The sequence below is a fragment of the Stegodyphus dumicola genome, chromosome 4 (assembly GCF_044657685.1).
Source record: "Stegodyphus dumicola isolate Sdum_Otavi_A_Nest chromosome 4, ASM4465768v1".
Lineage (NCBI taxonomy): Eukaryota > Metazoa > Arthropoda > Arachnida > Araneae > Eresidae > Stegodyphus > Stegodyphus dumicola.
Window position 1 is genome coordinate 255,326,421 of NC_140771.1, and position 27,318 is coordinate 255,353,738.

At 31.5% G+C, this 27,318-nt stretch overlaps 1 protein-coding gene across 1 annotated transcript in view; it reads right to left on the reverse strand.

Moving 5' to 3' along the window:
• Positions 1-27,318, reverse strand: part of Usp10 (ubiquitin specific protease 10) — a 61,158-nt gene that overhangs the window by 10,302 nt on the left and 23,538 nt on the right. The window contains exons 4-12 of the mRNA XM_035374280.2: positions 25,171-26,013; positions 15,148-15,239; positions 14,016-14,125; positions 10,329-10,452; positions 10,119-10,224; positions 9,562-9,662; positions 7,146-7,271; positions 6,970-7,062; positions 1,119-1,263 (exon numbers count right to left, since the gene is read on the reverse strand). Coding sequence (XP_035230171.1) covers positions 1,119-1,263; positions 6,970-7,062; positions 7,146-7,271; positions 9,562-9,662; positions 10,119-10,224; positions 10,329-10,452; positions 14,016-14,125; positions 15,148-15,239; positions 25,171-26,013 — 1,740 coding nt within the window. The remainder of the gene's footprint in view (positions 1-1,118; positions 1,264-6,969; positions 7,063-7,145; positions 7,272-9,561; positions 9,663-10,118; positions 10,225-10,328; positions 10,453-14,015; positions 14,126-15,147; positions 15,240-25,170; positions 26,014-27,318) is intronic.

Consider the following 27,318-nt stretch of genomic DNA (forward strand, 5'->3'; position numbering starts at 1 on the left):
ATAAAAATACAACAGAAGCTGGTACAGTAATGGCCAGGAAAAAGACCAAGAGATTTGCCACATTTTTTAACACCTGTAATGGAAAACCATTTTTATATTTAACGTGTTTCAATGAAATCCATTAGTCCTCTAATGAATCAAAATTAAGTAAATTTTAAATAAATTTTCTGTAACTCCAAAAACCACTGTAAATTTTATAGTTATATATCATATTACACGCTGTCAGCCACCAGTGGTCGACGTGCTGCTCAATGCGTTAATGGTATGTGTCCATATTTTTAACAATACACTGTTGTAAATTAATCAGGCATCTGAGAAGAAAATGTTTTTTCAACTCCCTTCTAGTAACCCAAGAAATGCCAAGGCACATGCGTGCCAATCTCATCAATCACATCCAATTATATCCCACGATCCTTTTGTTTTTTTTTATTATTAAGCTTTCGCATGTGCTTGTATGCAACATTAATGTACCTGTCACTTTATATTAATTTAGTTATGGCTGAATAAAGGTGATTTATTTAAATCTGCATTCTATTATTAATGAATACATTCCTCATAACAATAATAGTTTCGGAGATTTAATAGCGCTGATGAACAGATGCATGAAAAGGTAAGCACAATTTGCTATCTTTATCTTCATAGATTATTGAGAATGAATGTTGTAAATCCTGAAACTAAATTTAAACTGTGCATATAATATATAAATTTTCTGAAACTGCTAAATAAGAGAATACTTAATTGCAGCTGCTGCTGAAAAATCAGAATTAAATATTCCAAAATTCAGCAGTATTCAAATAGACATTTCAATACATCCGCAATAGCAGATAATTTCCAAATTTTTATTTTATTCAAAAGCAATGCATTGCTACAAAATACATGGAGAATGGAAGATACCACAATTAATGCATTTAACCTCCATTTATAATTCTGTGTTCTTATTATTTATAGCTATTTTATCTACTTTGCATGACTGGCATAAAACAAATTCAGCAAATATTTATCAAACACAAAATTTCTCCAAGATGGAAAATTACTTTACTTAAATGAAAGATGTAAACGTGTAACAAATATTTACAAAATTTATAAAAGTTTAGATGAAAATGACATTTTTTAAATACCTTTACTCAACTCCAGTTGTATAGGGTAGTCTGTTTTTTTCATCACTTTTTTACATCCACCATTTTTATTATACACAAATCGTTTAAGATGAAGTATTAATATTGGCGGTAATTTCTGCAGTGATATATGACTGTAAGCTTCAACCTGGAGAAGAAAATAGTATGTTATTCTATAAAATACAAAGTAAAAATCATTTAAATTTGTGTTTCAAATACTTTAAAATGTACACTTATTTCCAAAAATGCTAAAAACTGTAGTAAAAATGTTAGATTTTTTAATATGTGCACTCCCACCACAATTTGTCTTTTTCTCAAAATAATAAAGACTGATTCTTTCTAAAAAAAAAATGTGTGCATCACAAAAAGAAAATATTACATTACTACACACATAAGAATAACCTTTCTGATTTTACCCATAGTACGATCATTCGTATATTTAAATTAATTTTTCACTGTCATAGTGAATGAAATGATGTAAGATGCCATATTGTAGACATTAACTACTTGACAAGTATGCATTATGTATTGATAAGTATGCACTTTGGTACTTAATCCTTCCAAAAAATAATTTAAACAGAGCATTCCCCAAATTACAACTGGAATTTTCTAATGTTTTATCTGCAGTGCACATATTCCACTGCACATGGATAAAACATTCAAGAATTCAGTTTGTAAGTTAATTTTACATTTCAGAAAAAATATCTTCAAGAAAAGAAACTTTAACATGTTAATTACTATTAAAATTATTAAAATCCAGAAATGTTCTATTATTCGTTCTCTTATATTAGAAATGCAAATCAAAAGCATCTCCTGTCAGTGGTTCGATATAAGAAAATAAATGCATAAAAAGTATATTATAGAATAAAAAGCGAGTTTAATTTATGCAGTTTCATTAATAATGGCAAATTATACAGTAAAATGGGATTTCTTTGCACCAAATAACTACATATTCTGCAATTTTGCTAAAAGAATTATTGTATTTACCTTGCATATTCCCTCCCTCTCAAGTTTTCCCAGCATATGATTTAGAAACTTCTCATTTATGGTAACAGTTAAAATGTACATACAAAACAGGAAATTATTTTGTGCGAGTTAAAAAAAAAATGTTATGAAAATTCGTTAGTTCTTTGAAAAACATAATGTAATAATATCAGTGTGTATGCATTTTAATATACTGTCAAAATATCAATCAACGATAGAAATTTTATACTATTAAGTAACGTTTAAATAAACAATGTGTAAAAATATATTAATAAAATGTAATATATCAATTAAAATATATTAATATAAAGTATATTAATTAATGTTAAAAACCTGAAAGGGTTCATATTTTAATGGTTGCACAAAAGGACTTTTTTGAAGTTTAATATTGTTTAATATCAGAAGAGGTTAACAACGTACATGGCCCAAATAGAACAGAAGAATATTTTATATGATACTAGATGACTATACATAGATACTAGATGACATATACTTTATATCACCTATGTTTGAAAGTGGAAAAAATATAATGTAATAATAAACGTAAATAAAAATATTTAATGTTTTTAATATGATTTACCATGAATTAAATGCTTTTTAATTAAATCAAATTAAAATATTTTTAAATATATATTCTTCAAGATATGTACCTATTGCTTTTAACCTTTTCGCGACGGCGCACCTTTGTTTAAAACGCTTGTGCGGGATGGAAGAGAATCGAAGGCAGTCACCGTACAGGACGGAGGTTTTGCATCGTTAAGCCTAACAAAAATCAGGAAAACAAAAGTTTCGCTTCTAGCATCGTAATTTTTGGTATCATTTTAGATTATTACTTGAGCTCTTATATATGTTAAAATTAGCCCTTAAAACATTTATTTCTTTATTTTACATGGAAATATACTTAAAAAATTGCTTATCTTCCATAATACTTTTCGGAAGAGCTATTCAAATTATTCTAAAGTTTTAATTGATAAAATCCATCAATAAAGTTTAAAATTATTAAAAAGAACACAATAAAGACTATTTACAGTAAGAAGTAACAAAATTTAAAATGAAAACGAGCGTGGTAAATTTCGAAGCACAGTGAAGTATCACCTTGTAACTCTTAGAAAAAGTATCACTTTTTAACTCCTTAGAAAATGAATCAGTACTCTCATTTGCATTAGTAAATGGTTCACTAACCATACTAGGGTATTCTTCCTCTGATAAATAGCGCCTCCTTCCTGTCATAATAGACTGGAGGTGAGGCTTTCCTAAATAAAAAAAGAAGGAACGGAAATATATCTGAAGGCAATGCAAAACGTAAAAAAACTCTGCACAGTAACCCTAAAAGACTGTAAAAAGTATAGGAAAAAAATAGAATAAAAAAGGAATTGGATATAAATCAGATACGAGAATGTTTTCATTAGCACCAGAATGTTTTCATTAGCACCAGAATGTTGAGAATGTTTTCATTAGCACCCAGGGATTTAAAGAGCCCTGCGTTTGTTTACATTACGATTTCCCCCCTCCCCAGCCACAGCTGACAAGCAAAATACCAAAAACAGCCAGAATATAAACAATCTGAAGGTCAGAATGCTAAAACTATGTTCAGTTTAAATGTAATGGACACAGAGTGCCATCTAGTGGCTATTAAAAATTGTTTCAGCTTAAAATGCATATCTGCACTGCCCGTTCACTTGGCCAGTTCTCCAGGAGTGCACGGGTGAACCACCCGGGCCTCACATGCGTCCGTACGAAATGCATATATGATTCGCCCGTCGCGAAGAGGTTAAATAGCTTAGTTTGTTAATCAACAACACACATAAAATCGAAAGATATATAGATTTCCCAAAATGGCAACAAATTCAAATGAATGCAAAAGCATGTTTTGAGAATGCAAAAGCATGAAACAATGCAAAAGCATGTTTTGAGAATAACAGTTAATATTGAGAGTACAGAATGACAGTTAATATAAAATGAGAACAACAATATAACATATGTTAAATTACATTTTAAACTACAGGAATGTTTTCCTCCCAAAGAATTAGAAGTAAAATTTTAAAATGCTCATTTTTTATATTAGTTTAGGACTTCGAAAGCAACATAATATCAACTACTATTTTCCAAAGTGGGCAGTTATTTAACACTGCATAATAAATATGTATATGAAATCTGTCTATAGCAAAGATTTTATTTTATGTTTAAAATTCGGTAGAATCGACTGTGAAAAGAAATGATACTTAGGGAGTTCCAATCACGATGTCAAAAAGAAATAACAATTACTGGGATTGCAAAAGAAATGTTGATATGATAAAACCTATGCCACTATCAGGCTGTCATGAAACTCATCTGCTTGTGATGATAAAACAAGTGAACGATGCTTACAGCAGAGGGAAATAAAAGGGTACTCTTCTATTATTGGGACTGGATTCAGAAAACAATGCATTATGCAAGTGTATATGTACGTATATAGATGCATACTATCTTTCTAAGAAAAATACAGCTCCCGCCACAGTGTCTGGCGGGTGGCGGTCGCTATAGCAATAAGGCTAGTATACACTGACTAACAATAAGTATTTGGACACCTATGCAAATGACGATATCTGCGGTCCTAAGGTACATCACGGTCTCCGCCGATATATGTCATGTAGGAAACAGCATCGGCTTTAGTCGCATGCAAGATGCCTCGCAGTTCGGAGCTTTCTGATTTCGAGAAAGGTATAACTATCAGGTATCACAAATGTGGCCGATTCTTAAGGGACATATCTAGCGATCTGAAGTACCCAAAATCGACAGTGGCGTATGTGATTAAGAAGTGGAAGGTGAGCGGTGATTGTCGGAATGTGCCCCGAGTTGGCAGATCAACGAAACTGGGAGATAGAGACCGACGAGTGCTGTCCAATAATTTGAGTAACGTATGCCCGATATATCACCTGATAGTCTCTGACGGTGATCATATTTTGATGTGCGAGGTGTAAGAACTAATACAGAAGATTGTTCCACACAAACATTCGATACATCTTGAGTACTTGTATATTCCTCGATCCATAAATGTGCAACAACAGCATGTAAAAATTTTTGATATTTTATAGTGTTGCCATTGAACTCAACATATAATCTATATGCATTGAACAATGTGCAATTTAAAAGAATTTTTGGTCCATTTCACAGTTTTCCTCATAATGGAAAAATATGATAAAAACTAATCGCTAAATAAAAGAATGCTGTATTATATTATCGCAGGGCTGGTGCTGAAACGAAGACTTCAAAACCTGCAGTGTTAATATCGAAATGCCATACTTTGTGTTCATATCGAAATTATAGCATGAAATAAAGAAGTTTACAGTTATTTGCATACAAATATATTATTTTAATTTATGTGCCAAAGTCTAATGAATAACAGAAAAAGATGAGGTTGTCATTATTTATCCTTAAATTTTAGTTTAAATTAAAGTAATTTATTCATCAATTAATTTAAAATACAGTCAAAAGTCGTTAATTCGGACACCCATAATCCGGAATGATCTATAACCCGGACCTCAAAGCTACAAACTTTCTGCGCATGCGTCGCATTCACGCATGCGCACAGGCGTTTACGAGTGCGCGCAAGACCTTTACGGCTGCGAATATGTTTGTGCGCATGTGCGTTTAATGTGTAACGGATGGTGCAAGCTAAGCTAAAATTATCTAATTCAGTTAATGTTGCAGATTGCATTGTTTCTTAATCTTCGAATTGGATCCGGCTTATTATTTTTTGCAGACTGTTAGAGCAATTTCATAAAAGTAAGCTTGAACTTTCGATTATGTCAAATAGAATTTCCGATATATATTTAGTAATATGTAATTTGTATCTACAAAGCGAAAGTATGTTTCGAAATCCGAAATCTGTTTATCAATTTTGGAAGTTGATCTGTCAGCACTATCCTTATCTTCAGGGCAGATGTTTTTATTTTATTTGCGTAGTATTTCATTTGGATGTACTCTGTCTTTGATATGATTTAAATCAAGTTCCTCGTCATTAGAATTTGCTTCCGATAGTGAAGAAAGTGACCCAGAGGTTATTGAAAACGAAAACATTTCGATTGACAAATTAGTCGGTATTCTAAACACAGCAATTATATTACTTGAACCGCAGAACTTTGTAACTAAACAAGAAATTATGTCTGTTTAATAGAATTAGAGAAAGTATTATCACTTGAAACGAAGCAACTTACATTGAAAGAAATGTTTAATAAAGTAAACAAATAAATATTAAGCTTTTTCTTTTTGTAAATTTTGATACCCTTTAGATTATAATTGTTCTTTATTTCATAAATTACTGTTTCATATTTTTAATTTTGTAATTTCTGCATGCCATCTTACCAGATTTAAACTGATGATCTATAATCCGGAATCACGGAAGTCCCGACGAGTCGGATTAACGACTTTTGACTGTATTAGAAGTATTTGAAATAAATGCTGATATTTAGCTCTCAGTGTGCTTAAATTGCTAAGTATAACCAACAAAAAGACTTAAGATTTCAGATAGAAAATAAATATAAATTTTTTCCCATTATTATTATTATTTATATATGCACTGTTAAATGCTTAATAAATGAAACAAAATTTAGTTAAAATATTTTTTATTTTGTTAACAAAAAAAATTCCCCCTCCCAGCCCTTCAAGCTATTTTCAGATCATGCATTCGACTTGCATGCAGTTTGAGTTTGAAACCATGCTGATTTTGGTTTATGTAAAAATTCTTACATGGTTTGGTATGGATGTGCAGTTTGATTTATGTAAACATGCTGATTTTGGATAGTTCTGCTTTTTGCTAGTAAACGTAATTTACACACACACAAAAGAGAAAAAAAGGCATTATTATGTTAAAAAAAAGGGGGAATGATACTTCTTGCTTTGTCTTGGCACATGTATATCCTTGAATTGGTTCTTTAACTGTCATCTCTTTCAGTGCTTCAGATACTGAAGAGACATTTTCTGACTAAAAAGAAAAAAATGAAATGTTTACCCAATTGTTAAAAGTAAATTTACCAAGAATTTACCCATAATAAGGAGAAAACTTACTTGAATATCTAGTTGTAAAGTGAAGAAAGGCTGGATGGATGCAGAAGTTTTATTTCCACTTGTTGTCAGAAAAGACTTTATTTGTCCACCCAGAAGGTCAGAGATAGGCGTTTTATGTTCAGCAACCTACAGAACATTTTTCACGTTTTAATTTAAACTTTTCTGTGTTTTAAATCTAATATCAAAATACATAATAAATTATAAAAAATACTTTTCATTTTTAATACACATCAAATAAATGCAAATAAAAATATTATTTTACACGAATTTTGAGTCTAAAAGTAACAACAAGAATTTTACATTTTGAAAGGAATAGCTATCATGGAGAACAACTCAACATTCTAAGCTACTGAATGCCCTCCTTTTACTATAAACATATGTAATTCAAGTGCATTAAATTTTAGCCAGCACTGCATTTTTTTTAAATATAACTGGCAATGCATTTCTCGTCTTCAATTCAAAGGTCATCATGAGGTGAAATTATTTGATAAACTATTTTTTCATCTCTGGATTCGGTATATAGACGACACTTTCACGCTTTTTGATGGTAATAAAGAAGATTTATCCGAGATTTTATCATAAATTCAGTTGATCCAGCCATCCAATTCACTCTTGAAATTGAATCCAACAATTCCCTCCCTTTCCTTGATATTCTTATAATCCTCAATGAAATTGATTTTAGCACTATTGTGTACCGTAAACTTTTGCAGTTTGTTTACCACCCCTTGCTAAGTCATGCCACCCTGTTAAGCAAAAAAGGCTTCTTTTTACTATTATGTATTTCGTGCGCTCAAAGTTTGTTCCTCAAAATCTTTGCTTTTTAATGAACTTAATTATTTGAAAGCAGTTAAAAATTTTCAGATTCCCATCAAAGAAGACATTCCACTGTTAGAAATAATATTAATGACCTTGTCGTGCTTCCAGTTTGTCTTTCTGTTAGTTATAAAGTTGCACGGATTCTCCAGAAATTCAATTTTCAAGTCAGTTTCTCCGCTTTCAATTCATGGTTCAATTCTAATAGATTGCGTTTCTGATTTTGGGGGAATTTATAGTATATCATGTCAGTGCGGCTTGAGATATATTGGCCAAATAAAAAGGGCGTGAAAAGTTTCGTATCAAGGAACATGAATCTTGGGCGAAATTAGCAAGTCTTCAATAGCATATCATAGTTGGAAATTTAATCATAATTTTGTTGGATTTGCAAATTTGTTTGCAATAATTTTGTGCATAATTTGTTTGGATTTGCAAAAATTATCCAAAAGGCTTCTTCCGTTGGTGAATTGGATTTTCTTGAGGTTTTTCATATTCACAAAGATTTAGCATGTTTAGTGAATGATTTTAAGTCTAACCTAGTCCTTCTTAATGCTTTTAAAATTCTATTAAGATAATTCTTGGTTATTACTTTTGCCGATAGATGGCGTTGCCTCCTCATGCATGGTTCTACCGGAGGGTATAAAAAGCCGTTACAGAGGTTGCTTTCCCTTTATTTGAGGTTCAGACTTGGTGCGTGAAGGTGCAGTTGCCCCTCGCTTCCTATTTTTGGACCTTGCTGACTTTTTTGCATTTTAGTCTATGTGCTATATGTTTTATAAGGTGGCCTGGCTCAGAAAAAGTAGGCGGCCAGTGTAACTCTGATTCAAAGTCCGGTTACGACCACGTGTTTCTGAGACTCCTTTGCCGATGCTTTATTTTTCTTCTTTTTTCCCTTTTCTAGTAAGTTCGTTCTCCTGATGAGGAGGGAGCTTTAGAAATCGATTGAGTGTTTTAATATATGTACGCTAAATACAAGGTTGTTACTGCGATTTTGATTGTCACCTTGGCGTGTTTCTCTTCTATTATAATGTTTGAAGTTCTTCCATGAAGTATGAATGTCCACTTCTCTTTAAAGATTCTGCTCTTATGGCACCCCAATTTAGTCACCTCTCAAAAACATAATGTGAGATCTTATAATCTCAAACTGCACTGTTGTAGACAGTAATAATTACAAGAAAATGCATGAGAAATTTAGTGATTTATCACAACCATTCTGTACCTGGTTAATAACCAAGTATTATACATTACCAGCCAATAAACTAATTTTTATAAAGCTCATATGTTATTCTTTTGATACTTTAGATACATTTCAGCTAGTTTTCTAAATTCTGGTTTTTAATTATTTAACGCATACAATATTTAGACTATGCCAAATACATGCACAAAAGAAAATCCCGGAGAAGGCATGTTTGTAACTGTCCATCCCTTCATAAGAGACAATGGTGATCCACCTATTAGGTGCTTCCATAATAAAGAGACCACCACATCTGGCCTTAGTATAAATTAATGGATTTTGTTACAAAACTGTAACTGTTCAAAATCTGCCATTGGAAAAAAAAAAAAAAAAAAAAAAAGTTAAAAAAAAAATCCAAATTTAATTTACCTTTCTTGTAACCATTCCTTTATGTTTAGAGCCAATTACTTGCCATTCTTCTTCACCTTCACTTACATCTCCATTCTCTCTTATATCATTGTCATTACACACTAGAAATAAAACAGATGGCATAAAAAATAAGTAAATCAAGCTCAAGTTAAATGATAAGTAGAAGAATACTTCACTTTTCTGAACTAATTCACTTCTAACAGGAATTCATAATATAGGAGTTCATGAAGTATAATTATCAGTCTAATTTTTTTTATCAGAGATGATAACGTCCTGACAGTAGTATGCTGCTAGAAAATGATTTTATATAAGGTGGAAACATGTAAAATTCTAACTTTTTAAGATCAATTTTAATTTTCAAAAAAGATGAATTTATAAATGAGGTTTTGTAAAGTTTGACTTATTTTATATTTCACTGTTAAGAAAAATAGCTCAATTCTTTCTTCACGATGCAGCAATTTTAATGCCAGCAGTGTATAAGAGAACTGATATATACGTACATACGTACATTACAAATGGATTAATGGCAGAATCTGAAAAGGAAAATCTATACTTACACTCAATATGATTTTTTCTTTCATAGTTCTTGATTATTTTTACCATTTCTTCATGCATACCATTTAATATAAAACTTAAAAATTCTTCAGCATCTTCTTGCTGGCCCTATAAAAGAAAAAAGCTAAATGTGATTATACGGTTACATGCGATCAATAAATGTGATGTATAAATGAGACTTGAAAATACAAAAATAATCTTTTCCTACTAACCTTCAGACAGTCAGATTTTAGATCGCGCAGCATATCATACATAAAATCAGGTTGAAATGGTGTTCCAAGCTGTAGCTCTTCTTGTGGAGACTGGTACTGAGAGAATTCATATGCAACTTTAACCCTAACATAAATAAAAAATAATAAAATTGTAACCTTGCTGCAAAGCTTGTAAAAGTATGCGTTCAACTGTGCTAAAACATTTGGAAGACACAAAATTTTACCTGTTATTTATAAATCCAATATAAAAGAAAGGAAAAAATGAATGTAAATTTTCTAGCATTCATATTAAAGCATCTGCAGAGGTGCCAATGAACAAATTCAAAAACTGGGAAAGTTGCTTGAATAACCAAAATAACTTTAAATGGTAAAAAATATACAGTATAATGTCTGAAAGTCTAATCTGAAATGATATAAAATCCAGACCTCTAGCAACCTTTCCTCCCCACCCACATATATGCTTTATGCAGGTGAATTTGATATTTTTCAAAATTAGAGTCCTGGTTCTTAATTTCACTTTGGCACTAACCCCCCCCCCCTCTAAACTGAAGAAACAATTTATTATCATAAATCAATCTGATCAATAATTTGGCTCCATACCTGGCCTTTTGCATCTCAAACTGAAACATTGCTGATGTTAGCCTACTGAATAATTTATATCCGATCTCAACCTGGCAAATCATTATTATTTTTTGCTTTCATCACTGCATGACTATGAACACATGGTAGCTTGAAAAATGAATCATGCAGCAATTTCTAAATATTTTTTTAAAAAACTGAATATCAAAGAAAGCATGGCAACCTTTTATACTAACATTATGCATGGTGATGATTACAGACTTCAGTAAACTGCACCGGGAAATGTGTGTGTTGACGAGGAGAAATTTAAATGAAATTTCGGCACTATTCGGTTTTGAGGGCCATAAAAAAATCGCCAAACTATTGTTGATGCCAGTGCTGCCTAAATTAATTGCGGCAACCCTAACGCAAGAAAGGAAGTATAATAGTAAATAACTATCCAAGACTGAAGTTTTAATTTACATGAAAGGTTAATTTCCTATAATCCTTTTTATTATTAGAATTTATATTAAAAAGGTTAAACATGACTGAATGGAAGCATAAGAGTAAATAACTATTTCATATCATTATTATAATTTATATAAAAATTGCTAAACATAACTGAATGGATGCCTGCATTGCTATTTCGCTACAGAGTTATCGCTAAAGCATAATTTCATCTCGTTGATTGTTCAAACATAATTTTCTATAACGAATGATGCCTTTTCTCTGCACTTTACCGAAAAAATTCTCGGTAAAGTGCAGAATCGCCCACTTATTTGTTTGCTGATTTTTACAAAAGTAAAAAAATTGGATTTTTGTCAATTTTCTTTTGCTTTTTAAGTAAAAATAGGTCGACGTGTGCATAAATAAAGTCAAGGGTGTGTGCAGTGCCATTTTTGTGCAATCCTGGGATTTTTTTTAAAAAAGTGAAAATAGGTCGATGTGTACATGGATACCGAGTACATGCAATTCTTAAAAACGTGTCAAGCAGTGGGTGATTCTGCACTTTACCCAAAATTCTATTGTAGACTTTTCATCACGGGCAATTCCCAAATTGTTAAATCCATAGGATATCAAAAAAGGATTTAAAAATTAAACTAGTATTTCAGTTGCGTCTTAAGAAATACAGAACTATATAAACTTATGCAATCTGAAATCAGCGCATATGCTAGATTTGGCGCACTGTTAAATGGGCATGTTTGCTAGCTTTGGCGTTTTTGCGCATACATTTTCACTGCAAATTTTTTACGGTCCTCAAAATGGAATAGTACCAACATTTCTTTCCATATGCTAAAAATAGATTTTGTAAATGATACTCATAAGTAAAAAGGTTGCATTTAGTGCTGTTTAAATTAAGAATAACTGATTTGTTATTCAGTTAAACCCAGGCCCAACATTACAGTTTGTGCAGCCGTACGGGGTAGCAGAATTTAAGGAAGGCAAAATTTTTAGAATTTAAAGAAGCACTAAGCAACATGTCTTCTGAAGCCCCAAAGTCAACTTTCCTGAAAGCAGGAATTCTAGGAAGCTTATCCCCAAACCACTGACACTCTTGAGGATGAAAAAGTGCCTTTTTTTACCTGAAGCAGAGGCAAAGCATTGTGCTATGGACAGTACCTTGATCCTCAACTACCAGGACCCTCCTTTCCAATGACACAGGTCTCTGTGCACGGCAAACACATGGGCAGTTTTCTTGCCACTTGAGACTAGTTTTGAATGGTAACATCTCAAGGAGAGCCCAACCTCTAAAGCGAGGAACCACAGGGCAGAAGCTAAAGATGATAGTAGTATAAAACAGGAGAGGAATATAAAAAGGGGAAAGATCATTGGGTCTCTGGGATCATGACACCCATCTCAGCAAAATGATGATCCGCTGAAGGGATAGAATACTTCACGATTGCTACACTCGTACTGACAAAGTGTGAGCCCCCGAGGACACCATACCTGATGTAGCAAATCCTCACTTGGTAAAATGAAAATAGAAGAAAACTGCAAGAGTTGGCAACTGTGATTAATACAATGAGTGATGCTGATTTTTACAAAAAAGTAACATTACCCTAACTTCAAAAAATCAATATATATAATTTTTTAAAACAATTCTGGAACTGTGGAATGCCTATGTACTTTATAAAACACAATCCAATGAAAAAAAGAGGCTCTGGAGTTTCATATATCTAGCAAAGTATCTAACAGTATTGAAATGAAGACTCAAGTGATATATGTGGAAAACTTGATTCTACTTTCAAACCTCTGAGACTGACAGCTCATTATTTTACAAGCCATATACTTATTAATCCCATAAAAAGTAGCCTTGTGCTGTTTGTTGCTAAAAAAATGCACTTCCCCCCAAAAAAGATTTCCAAGTAAATCTTAATACAGTGCTATGAACAAAACTCTCAAAGACTTTGCTTGAAACTTGTTTACAGATTTACCACACTAAATTTCTAATGTAATTTGCATAAATATGTAATATTTTTACCAGTATACATATATTTGTATTTTATAAAATAATTAGGAATATAATCAAATTTAATTACGAATTATCAGAATTTTTTTTTATACGATGAAGTCTAAAAATTGTTTTTCTGAAAATCTATTCTAATGATTTGTTACAAAAACATGCTATATATTTTAATTCTAAAATGTATGCAGATTTGAAGTTTGTAGTAAAAAACGTATTTTTTAAGTAATTTTGATTAAAACATTGAGCAGTCAGAGGTTTAATAACTAGAAGTACAGTCATTATTTCGTCACATTTTTAAGAAACAAAGTTATTTTAGGTGCCAGAAATTTTGTTTTTGAGTGTAAATGATGAATATTAAACCAGGCTACATAAAAATCATGAGATATTTTAAGAATAATAAGAAGTCCAGAGACATACATTGCAAATCAGTTTGGTGTGAAGTTATGATCAAAAATAGAGGGAGCACCCCTGTATTTGAAATCAATAACAAATAAAGGTGAGTTTTTCAATTGAAAAAATAATATTTAATTATAAGCACATAAGAAAATAGAAAACATATAAAGCATAATATGTTTTAATGATATACTACAACTGCTATTAATTCACGTTTAATATACAATAATCACTAGAGATAAGAATTTATTCATACTGGATTAACTTACATGCTATCGATAACAGGTGTTGATGATTTTCCACGTTCCACTCCTGGTCCCAGAGGAAGATTCCTCAATAATGTAAAAAATGGAGGGCATGCTAAAAGTGCTTGTAATGTCTAAATTCAAGTTAAGCAATTTTTTAAATCAGTACTTTCATATAACTCTCCTAAGTGGAAAAAAGTTTAATAAAGCAGACATTTTGTGTACATTAAAGTCTTCCCTGACCACTCATAATTTGAAAAGTGCATTTTTAGAAGAGCAGTGTGTAGTTCCACAAGATCTGATAAATTCTATCAAAACTCAGATGAACATTTCACGTTTCTATCAAACTGAAAAACTTGAGATCACTTTATAATGCATTATTTAGATTATTAACTTTTACAACATGATTCTGAGGTAAAAATACGGTAATTCATTACTCTAAATTTTACTCTTTGTTTTTTTTTTTTTTGGGGGGGGGGTAAATTTCATTCAATTTTTGGATTTTCTTTAAAAGGAAAACTCATGCAAGAAAGAAACTTAAAATGCTTTAAAATGTCATTTAAATTGATTAAAATGCTTTAAAATGTCATTTAGAATTTAAATTGGTTATTAAAATAATCATGAATAAATTTAGTAACATACAACTTAAGATTTAAAGGAAAATTATTCAATTAAAGGAAAATTATTCAATTATTCAATTTAATTATTCAATGTTAGTTTGTCCTTCATAAAATGCTTTACAAACTTTCATTATGTATCAAAAACAGAGAGATCAAATAAAATAAAAAAATGGAATGGAGAAAAAATTTAACCTTGCACAATTAAGTTTCACAGAGACATCAAATTAAAAATAAATAATTTCCATTAAATTTGATTTTAAATTCAATATAAAAACGGGAAATGAGATAAAAAATCAGAAGTCTCCTGATGAAACTAGGAAAGTAAACAAGTTCTGTTTATTAAACCTATATTATACGTATTTTCATTATTAGGTAGCACATTCCTAACATTATAATTTTTTATTCTTTTAGATCCTCTAGTATTTTCTTAATTTAAATTCCAAATATAGCCCTCAGACGATGAACAATTAATAATTACTATTGCTGCATTTCAGAACAAAACTGCACTAAAAGAAATGATACATGCAAAAGGATACAGCATTTATATAACACCAGTTTCTCCTGTTAATAAGCCCACGTGGTTGCAGAAGAACAGGCTGAAAATCTAATATCAGGTAATGGAGATGTTCTGGAAAAAAAAAAAAAAGATTATTACAAATATAATTATAAAATTACTTCTATAATAAATAAAAATAAACACCAAAACTACCATAAAATAGGTCAAAACGTGCTACTTAAAATAACTTAATCTCTTCTCAAAGGTCTTATGTTATAGAATAGTACAGATTTTTAGTTAACTCAGAAAGGTTTCTAATAACACTAAACCTTTTTTGAACATGGACGCTACATCAATAATACATTGTGCACATGGCAAAACCGAGTTTCTCAAAGTTAACTTTCTATGGGAAAACTGTGTTAACCTCTTCGTCGTCCATAACGAGTTCAAGTGTACTTCTACATTTTAAAACGCTTTCTAAACGTTTACTTGTTTGAGTTTTTATTTTTGTTTGTTCTAATACCTCCTAGAGGACAGCACTAATCAGGCATTCTATTTCTAATTAAATTTGCCCCAGGTTTTATGAATATTTGCTATTTGCGCCATTTTACATAAGATACAAGGCAGTGAGAGATGGCTTCAATGTCTACTCAGCAGAAAAAGAGAAAACATGAGGTTGTGAATTGGAAAGACAAAGATATACGTTTGATGAGTACAGTCCATAATAACTTGATGATTAATGTTGGAACACAGAAAAGAACTGTAAAAAAAAAACAATAATTGTAAAAGATTACAACAACAAAATGAGAGGAGTTAGACCACCTGCATCAGATGTTATCAAATTATCCTGCTTTTAGAAATAAGCAGAGATATTATTATTTTTCCATTATGCTCTATTTCCATATAATTTTACTTAATATTCATCGACATTCATCCACTACGAAAGTTAGGTATGGAAAGTTATGATGCACAGAGAAGAAAACAACATTACATGCTACGAAAAACAGACGGCCGCTGGGGAGAAATTTTCAGAAACAGGAGAGTACGACGAAAGGGTTAAGGAAGTATGCATAATTTAAACAAATCTAAATAGCAATGCAATTAAAAGGAAAAAGTAAAACAAAACATATATTAATTGAAAGGATTTTTATTACTGTTCACATGATAAAATTACTTTAAAAAAAATCTTATAATTTTTGCTCAGGACAATGACAGATCCTCTAAAGGTTTCACGGTAAGGAGCAATGCCTCTCAAAAACTCTCTTCTGCTTTCTACATTTGGTTCAATCTCCAATGCAAAATCAGATAGTTCCTGTGCCCTTTTTAGCAAAGACATTTAACTTTCAGTCAATTAAGTCCTTATTATCTTCTTCATTATCATTGCTTTCACAATCAGCTAGTGTTATAAAATCCTCCAGTTCTTCATTCGTCATTTCTCAATTAATCCTTTGACTTATTTTTCCATAGCTGAAAATCGCCCATTGCTTAAAATTCTACTGTTGGACAAATTAATAGAAACAATTCAGGTAATCCATATATTCATTCAGCAAAGGTTTACTCTACCTCCTAGCACAAATACATACAAAATTTGAACCTTGAAACACCTGATAATGTTACAGCTTTTGTTTCCATTATTTTATCACATTATACAGAATGCATTTATTACTTTGACTACAACAGTCACTGAAATATACAATATAAGGGAAAATCTTTTTTGAGAAAAATATCCTAAAGCACGCTAATGTTTAATGATTGCTGATAAAGTAAAAACTGATTGTCCACCTTTCAGTGGTTCAGCACATATGATAATCCGCCCCTTCACTAGTATTCCTGATGTAATGGGACGCTGCTGGCGTCATTTATCATTTTGTGAAAATCTTGTTTAAAACTTTGCATTTATATATCAGTTGCTTTTTATATTATTACTTTCTATTTAGTTAGACTCTTTTCAGAACTGGATAAAACTGTTGTTATAAAAATGAAACAGAAATAGGTTATTTTCGCAGTTCAATATCTTAACTCGATGAAGTTTGCATTTTTTTGGGAAGCTCCCGCACACTAGTGCTATCCGAGAATAACTTGAGCTAATAAACTTTTAGATGGCCATAGCATAGAAACGATGAGGTGACATTGATTATAAATTTATGTAGTTCACAATCACATACTCGGCAGAAGTTGCTTCTAACACGGATATAAAACTTATTTTTGTCTTCCTATCAAAAGTCTTTCACTACTTTTTCAGTTGCAGCTCCTATTACCAAATCTTTATCCTTCTTTTGATTTTCTATTTCACCATAAATCATATATGTAGAATAAAAAAACAAAGTTTGATTTTACGAACTTTGATGAAAATGTCGTCAAACATAAACCATTTATTGCAAACATGAATTAATGGAATTCTGCTTTGCAAAACTAAAAACAAGGAATGATGGCAAAATGAGAACTGCCAGTCAAATTGCTCACAGGTGCGGAAATTACTTTTTGGTCATAACTTTTTTTAACAGTGGAAATAGTAACTACATTTCCATTTACTTTAGGCATTTCATAACTTTCATTAGTCTTTTATCTTAACTCTAAAGACACTTACTTCTTTCTTAAAAAGCATAAGAAGTGGGTTCCATTGGTTGAGGATTCTAGATAAACATTTCTCCAAAGATTAACAGCATGTACATTCATGTTTAAAAAATTTTATTTAAGTATAATGCAGCTGTTGGAGTTGTTTCAATTTTTCCTTCTTTTCAGAATTCAATATAATAATTTAGTTTAACTGTGCGGCCACAAGAACGAACAGCACAAACACGGTTATGCCATTCGGGCCAATTTATTGAAGAAACAGGATGGATGGAATACGAATTAGGTAGCAGGGATTTTTTTTATTTGCTCTGTTTATTTTCACTGCGTTCAAAGAGGACTGATATAAGGATGGCGAAAATTACTTTCAAGTAATTTAAGATAATATGCTAATCATGATTTGTAACTGATTATTTGATAACATTGCATTTAATTTTGTGCATTTATATATTTATTTATATATTGGTAAAAATAAAAGTATTTTTAAAGCTTAATTTTGATACCGATGTGTGTCTATATACATATAGATATACATAAAATTGCGTGTCTATATACATATAGACACACGCAATTTTATGATAAAGTGTAATACAGTCAAAAGTCGTTAATTCGGACACCGATAATCCGGGCCTAAAAGCTACAAACTTTCTGCGCATTCGTCGCGTTGACCTTTACGGCTGTGAATATGCATGTGAGCATGCGCAAAATAAGTTTACGAATGCGCGTTTAATGTATAACGGACGGTATAATTATCTAATTCAGTCAATGTTGCAGATTGCGTTGTTCCTTAATCTTCGAATTGGATCCGGTTTATTATTTTTTGCAGACTGTTAGAGCAATTTTATAAAAGTAAGCTTGAACTTTCGATTATGTCAAATAGAATTTCTGATATATTTACTAATATGTAAAGGATCTACAAAGCAAAAGTATGTTTCGAAGTCCATTAAACAAAAAGTGGAATTGCTGCAAAAAATGGACAAAGGCATATCCTTTGTTTCTCTAACCATTCCGGGGGGGAGAGACGCCGCGGCGCACAATGAATTGGAAGTTGATTTGTCAGCACTATCCTTATCTTCAGGGCAGATGTTTTTATTTTATTTGGCTTATAATTCCTTACTAAATGTAGTATTTCATCTCGATGTACTCCGTCTTTGATATGATTTAAATCAAATTCCTCGTCATTATAATTCGCTTCCGATAGCGAAGAAAGTGACACAGAGGTTATTGAAGATGAAAAAATTTTGATTGACAAATTAGTCGGTATTCTCGACACAGCAATTATAAGACTTGAACAACGGAACTTTGTAACTGAACAAGAAATTATGTCTGTTTATAGAATTAAACAGAAAGTATTATCACATAAAAAATGAAGCAACCTAAACAACTTACATTAAAAGAAATGTTTAATAAAGTAAACAAATAAATATTAAGCTTTTTTTTTGTAAATTTTGATACCCTTCAGATCATAATTGTTCTTTATTTCATAAATTACGATTTTCTATTTTTAATTTTATAATTTCTGCATGCCATCCTACCAGATTTAAACTGATGATCTATAATCCGGAAAAATCGATAATCCGGAATCACCGAAGTCCTGACGAGTCCGGATTAACGACTTTTGACTAACTATTATTGTATAATAACTTATTAAAATTATTCAATTACATTTTTTGTATAATGTATAATTTTCATTAAAATGAATTCTAATATAATTAATTATAAATGATCAATTATTTTATAATAAATAATCTATAATACTATAATTAATAATTATTATACATCTTTTTCATAATTAACCCTTTTGACCGGACTTTTGCATGATTAAAATTTAACTATGAAAAGTAGTTTAATGTTGACATACTAAAAGAAATACTAAAAGAAGTGTAATACAAGTTTAAAGTTTTTAACTTTTCCCATTTCCTGAAAATCTTCACTGACAATGTGTCTCAACTGTATTGTCAACTGGGGCTATCTGTCCCAATGTCCAAGATATTACCCTTCCTTAGAAAACAAAGCTAAAATTTATGGTAATATATAATGTGAATATTACAAAGCGTAACCTCTGCCACATGCACTAGTTCATATATAACAAAAATTTTCATATATGTTTCATAAACACAAACATAATATATCAGCATGTAGTAATTTGATCACTGATGGGACATATTAACCCACTGTTAAATATGACTGGAACAATATATTGCACAAAAAAATTTATTCCAAATTTCTTAAATCTGACATTAAAAATGTTAAATTACTACTTAATAAGAACGATTTCATACTAAATATGCCTTAAATATAACTGTACTTACTGTAAAAAAATTTTTTTTTAATTGACAAATCGAAACTTGAGTAATCGGTGTGCTCAAAAACATTAAGTGCGCAATCTGCAATCTAAAAGTATTACCAGGTTTTTTTAGTCATATATTTGTTCCTTAATTCCTTAAAAACACTTCAAATGTAAAAACCCAATTAAAAGTGGGTTTTATTTACTCAATAGGGCATGAAATCTAATTTCTGGGACTTGCGTGCACATTAGGACTGAAAGGGTTAAGTGAAAATATATGTACATTAATACACATTGAAAAAAAAAAAAAAAAGAAATTACCTAATAATTAGTTATAATAATTTTAGGATAATAAATTATTAAATAACTTTTTTTGGATAAAATTTATATGCATTTTTTTAACATAGTTAAAGTGTGGGTGGGAACCAAATTTATTTAAGAAAAAAAGAATGATAATTCTTGCATACAAAATCTCAATATTGGCAAATGTCACGTTAAATAAACTATGATAATAGTACCAATAGTTAGAATCAGGTATTAATACTTGATTTTTTTTTTTTTAACTACAGAAAGAATATTTCTGCTAAAAATTAAAATTCGATATTTTTAGGGATCCTACTTTTAAAAGTAAGGAATGAAATATGAACTGTTCACATAAAATTCATGTTATGGGAAAAAAATATTTCTGTTGGCAACCGCCGTCGATTCCCATAGCGCATGCGCATGATAAGCAAGTTTTCTGCTGCATAATACTTATACTTAGTTAATTAGGCAAATTTGATATTCGATCTAAAGAATGTATTTTTATTGGCTATTCTGATGAATCAAAAGCGTATAGACTTTGGGATCCCGAAGCACATAAAGTGATAATAAGCAGAGACGTAAAATTTATTAATGAGTTTGAAAACTGCTGTACTTATGACTCAGAGCAAGAAATAAATCTGCCTTTTGCTCCGAAGAAAAAAATTATAAATAAAACATGTTGTGATGAATCATCACCTCTGGATGGTAGCGAGTCGCCACTTAACTCTGAATCTGAAAAGGAAAGCGGAAGTGATTTAGATAGCGAATCAAAGCTTCCTATCCTGATTAAAAGCGGGCCTGGTCGACCCAAGAAACTAAAAACAGGTTTGCCAGGAAGGCCTAAAAAGGAATATCACTATACAGTTGTAAATAAAAATGAACAAACTCAAAATGTTGTTGAGGAAAGCATTAATCCTACAGTGCAAGGAGCATTAAATGGACCATATGCTGAAAACTGGCATAATGCCATGCTGTTATAGAATATAACGCGCTTGTTCAAGAAAAGGCTTGGGAATTAGTAAAAAGACCTGAAAACAAGAAAGTTATTGGTAGTAAATGGGTTCTTAAATTAAAATATAATCACAACGGCACTATCTAAACATACAAAGCTAGGCTAGTTGCTAAAGGGTGCGCTCAAATCCCTGGTCTTGATTTCACTGAAAACTTTTCCCCTGTTGCTAGATTAAGTTCCATAAGAACAGTTTTAGCCTACGCAGTATAAGAACACAATCTCAAAGGTTACCAATTAGATTTTGTAATGGCCTATGTAAATGGAAATTTAGATGAAGAAATCTACATGGAAATTCAAGAAGGTTTTCGTGATGAAACTAATTCAGATAAAGTGTGTCTTTTAAAGAGATCATTATACGGTCTTAAACAGTCAGGACATCAGTGGTACAAAATGTTGGATGAAAAATTAAAATGTATGAAATTTAAATCTCTTAATTCAGATAATTGTGTTTATATTAAAAAGACATCTAACAGTGAAACTATTATAATCATTTATGTAGACGATCTTATCGTTTTTACCGATTCTAAGCAAACGTATGAAACAATTCGCAATAGTTTAGCTTCTGCTTTCAAAATGAAAGACTTTGGGAAATTACATTATTGCTTAGGCATAAAATTTCGCCAAAATGAGAATTCAATTAAAATTTCTCAAAAGAAATACGTTGATAATATCAAAAGATGATTATCAAAAGAGATGAGTCCTAAAAACGAAAACAAAATCGCTGACATGAAAAATGTTCCATTTAGAAATCTGATCGGATCACTAATGTACCTTTCAGTAGCTACTAGACCAGATATCACATACGCCGTGAATTTCTTAAGTCAATTTAACAACAACCGGGAAAAGAACATTGGCATGCTGCGAAAAGAATACTTTGATATCTAAAGGGGACACCAGATCAAGGACTAATTTATACGAAAACAGGAAAACCACTCATCGCCTTTGTGGATGCAGATTGGGCATCAAATGTCGATGATAGAAAAATCCTACACCGGTTTTGTATATATATTGAGTGGTTCAGTCATAACCTGGGAATCACAAAAACAACGCAGTGTAGCTCTATCTTCAACGGAGGTGGAATATATGGCTCTGTCTGAGGCCGCCAAAGAAACAGTCTAACTACGTCATTTCCTGAAGGAGCTGGGGTACAACATAGAACACCCAACAACAATATACTGCGACAATCAAGGAGGACAGAAAATTACGAAGAACTCAGTGTTTCACCCAATTACAAAGCACATAGACATTCGCCATCATTTTGTGCGTGAAGTATATGAACGCGGTGAATTAGATGTGCAGGACATACCTACCAGTGAAATGAGAGCTGATGTGTTAACCAAACCCCCAACTCCTGTTAAACATCAAAACTGTTGTACAATTATAGGATTGAATACTGTTTAATATGTATTTTGTTTTACTTTTCAGGAATAGGAGAATCAACGTCGAAAGGGGGTATGTTGGCAACCGCCGTCGATTCCCATAGCGCATGTGCATGATAAGCAAGTTCTCTGCTGTGTAATACTTATACTTAGTTAATACGCAGTTAGCCAAAGTCAATGGTGAGTATTGGATGTAAGCGAGAAGTGCTAAGCGCTATGTAATATCATGTTTCTACTCTGCTGTCCAACGTCTTCCTAGTTTAAACAAATGTTTGTCATGTATATCGAAGGCATCATTTTATTCTTCAATTTCAACATTTTAGGTTTCCAGCATTGCATTTATTTCTGTGAATATGAAATAAAGGCACGAAGACAACACGGGAACTTTCTCCCCTATATTAAATTCCCTCTTTGTGGAGAAAAGTGAATTCTCATCTTTGAAGCATGTAAATTCACACCCTTTGTGGATGATCCTAAGTGTTTTGGCAGAATGACAGCCAATGTTATGTTCGATTCAGTTTAACTACTATCAACAATGTGTTCAACACCATGTATTGGTAAAGATGCTGATCTTTTAAATTTAAGAGGTGACAGGTACACCTCATGATTTTCAAATACGAATTTTCTTCTTTTGAGATGTCATTACTAATGTACTGTCAGCGCCAAGTGCTAAATAATTATCCAGAAGAATTTTACTTTTTTTAAAAGAATTAATAATTAACTGTAACAATCAAATCTCCTTCTAAAATGGAGACAGAAAGTGAACTACACTCAAATTTTGAAGACAATGAATTAAAAAAAGAAACAATTGGATACAGTTTTGCACAGGTATTATTGCTTTCATCGATAGAGGCAGAATAGAATTGTTTTAATGCAATCAAAAAATCGCAATAACAGACAGTACACATCACAAATGTATTACATTTCTATGATGAAATAACAGAAATAAAGTCTTCTGTGTACAATTTTTGAAAAGTACATGAGTCTTACTTTTCCACTAACATAAAAGACAGAAGTTAAAAATCACTTTTTGGGTGCAAACGAAATACTAAGCAAAGCTGCATAAAAATCATGAGAAATTTGTAGAATAAGAGAAAGTTGGGAGAAATATGTTGCAAATCAGGTTAGCAGGAGCATGTTCAGAAAACGGGAGAGCTGGAAATTCAGTACCAGTGTTCATGAACTTTACAGCTTGGCCGTTAGGGTGAATTGTATTTTGAATACATGAATTTGGTCACAATTGCAAAAGCCCTTAGTTCAGGTCAGCAGTACGCAGCTCTTCAGCTGAATCACACTACCATTCAATCCTTTTATCTATGGCTGCAGTTTTTGTGCCACTTATTTTGTATAATATTTAGCCATTTGTTGCATATTATTATTCTGTCACTTTCACCAGACCAGCATGACATGGTAGACAAACTGCAGTTCCTGAAATGTCCTTGTCAAAAAGCCACAAAAATTTTCTTTGCCGTAAGTCTGTTAAACTACTGAAATTTTTCTCGAATGTTTACCAAATATGCTGCTAACACATATCTAAAATCTCTAGATAAGCACTGCAATTAACACAACGTAAGTGGGAAACAACTAAAGTCGGTTTGTGCATATTGCTGTTAAAGCATGGAAAACAACTAAACTGTTTTATGCAGATTGTTATTAAAGTGCATAAAACAAATTATTTTGTGAAGACTTGTTAAAATGCGGGAGATGACAAAACTCGTTATATAACGAATTACTGGCGAATATATATATATATATATATTTTTTGGTAGAGAAGAACTTTTTTACAGTAAATTCCTAAAAATGGATGCAAATAGAATAGAATGTGGTGATGAAGAATGGTTGTGCAGATCAAATTATTCTTGCATGAACAAGATTACTGATGATGATTCTAGTTGAGACAAAATTATTCGACATCTAAAGGCTTTTTTTCCCCAACGACAAATTTCAAGCAGTTCTGATTCTGAAGAATGACATTCCACCAGCCTTGGAATAAATTTTAAACTGCTCAGGAATAAATACAGAAAACATTTCAAATAGTATATATGCTGCACTAAATATGGTACATTAAAATAACTGTTAAAGCAATGCAAAATATTAAAGTGATGTTTCCAGAAGTCTCAAGCTGTTATTTATATAGATAGGTTACTCCAAGACACCTCTGAAATTCATATGCAACCAACTTGAGTGCTTATAACATGAAACAGTCTTTATCATCTGAGGGTTCCCTCCCCTTCTAGTTAATGTGCTTGTGAACCAAAATGCTTAGGAAGTAAGGAGTTTGTGATCCAATGACCCACTGTACGTTTTGAGTAATAAAACACAAATTTTAAATTTAAAAAAAATTTAGAAGTACAGCAAACATTACAGTAATTTAAACGAACATCACATGAAGACTTAATTAAACTATAAAGAAATTTAAAAAAAAAACGTTTAAAGTGTCAAATTAATATTTTAAGTTAAATGAGAATTAAACACACAGTTAATACATAAGAAATTTGAAATTCAACTTACTTCCTAAGGATAATGACATCTTGTCTTCTTCAATAGACAAATTTTCAATTTCTTGATCTTTCTGAACATTTTGTGTTTTGTTCCCATTTTCAAGAGGCTTAGTAAGAGGTACCTTTCCTGCAACTCGCTGCCCACTGCTGACAACATCAGCCCAAGAACGGCGGACAGGTACACTTAAGCTCACACGGTTTTTGTTAGCATGAGCTGTTCCATCCATTTTATCACTCTGAATGTTTGATTTCCCACATGTGACATTCTCATGTTCTAATTTTTGATCAGAGCCGTTGACAACTTGGGTAATAATGTCTCTTCCAGTAGTGGAATTCTGTTTATCAAGGCATTCCGCCTTTTCATATACCATACCTGCCTCATTATTTTGATGAGTCTCTATTACTGTTGTTTGCAGTTCATTAGAAACAGATGACGGGCTTTTCTGAACAAATCCCTTAATATTTTGGGGTACAAAACATGAAACCGTAGGATTCAATTTAAAGCTTGCAGCTGGGGTATGCACCTGAGCATTAAGGGATCTAGAAGGGAAAGCATCACAATATGCAGTCTCTGAAACTTCAGAATAAGCATTGCAGGTATCAAAAGCCTTAGCTGTCTGGTGTGCTAATTGACCATTTACATAACTTAAATTTTCCTGCTGCAAAATCTTTTTTCCAGAATTTATGGGATAATCATATTCTGAATTCTTATGAGGGACTGAGTTTAGAACTTGACTGGATCCATTGCTAAAAGGAACTGTTGAAGAATGGCATGGTTCACCCACTTCATGATTATTAACTTTTGACACATATGTTTCAAAAACAGGAGCATGAACATTTAAAGATGAACCACCTGAAAAGGGGAAAAAAAAAGAAATTGAAAATTTCTCAGTACAACTTTGAACACGTGTTAAAAATTCAAAAGCCTATACAGAACAAATTTAATGCAGAAAATGTATTTTAATTACGTTGCATATTTGTGCTTAACATTAAATCCCAGTGAAACAGAAAAAGACTTTCTCGTTATTTTCTTCAAGAAATCTTTAAAACATTTGCTCATAGCATCTCCCATGCTGAGTTCATTTCAATTTTATATTAAGGTGAATGTTTCTGGATACCTAAAGATCTTACGTTTGATTTTTGTGTTAAAGCTGATCATCTTTGAGAAGTCTATATACAAGTAAATTTTGAGCCTAACAATTAACTAGATAAAATAGAGCATAGCTGCCAATCTTAAAATACGAAAAAAAACAGGAGGTTCTTGGAGGTTTTTTAAATGCATAGCAACACCATTTAAAAATAAATTCCAAACTGAAGTAAATTCACCTTATAATGCATGATTCTGATGTAAAATATATTAATATTTAATTATGTATATTCAAATATGGCAAAAATTATTTAATATTACATCCAACACAGTTCAAGCTTCCTAAAGGCAAACTCAAATAGGAAACGCTCCAATATTATTCCTACACATTCATTTCTTTAAATAGAATATGCTTTCAGCATTCTTGAACTTGATACTATATTTTAAAATAAAGAATGTGGAATTTAAGTCCACTACCCTATTTTACTTGACCTTTTTAATATCTTCTCTGTAAAACAACATATACAGTTACAGTTAGGTTTGCTTTTGCAATTATATTCTTTACTTTCATTATACCCTTCATTTTTTTTGGCTAAGTTATCTCTTAAACAGCATTTTCATTTTTTAATAAAGTGCAAATGCAAGAAAATTATTACAATGTTAATTCATATTGAATACAACCAGAAACCTTCTAAACTGCAAATTACCTTCGCTTCACAGTTTTAATGGCAATATTTATTTTGCAATTCTGAATTTCATAGAATCTGTCACCCAGTTCACTTTTCAAATCAAAACAGCTACACTGAAGTGCCACAGAATTAGGGACAGCAAGGACAATAGCAAATTGTGTAGCGATGCGCATTGCGCTGTGATAACTGCATATATAGAGTGTACTGTTGTTCTGAATTAGTTGTTAGAATTGCCAGTATGCGTAAATTGCCTGATTTAGACACCTTCGATCGCGAACAAATCATAGGTGCGCGACGCATGAGCCATTCAATTTCCGAAATCGTCACACAGCTAAGATTTTTAAGGTCGACAGCGTCAAGAGTATTGATGCGAAAAACAAAG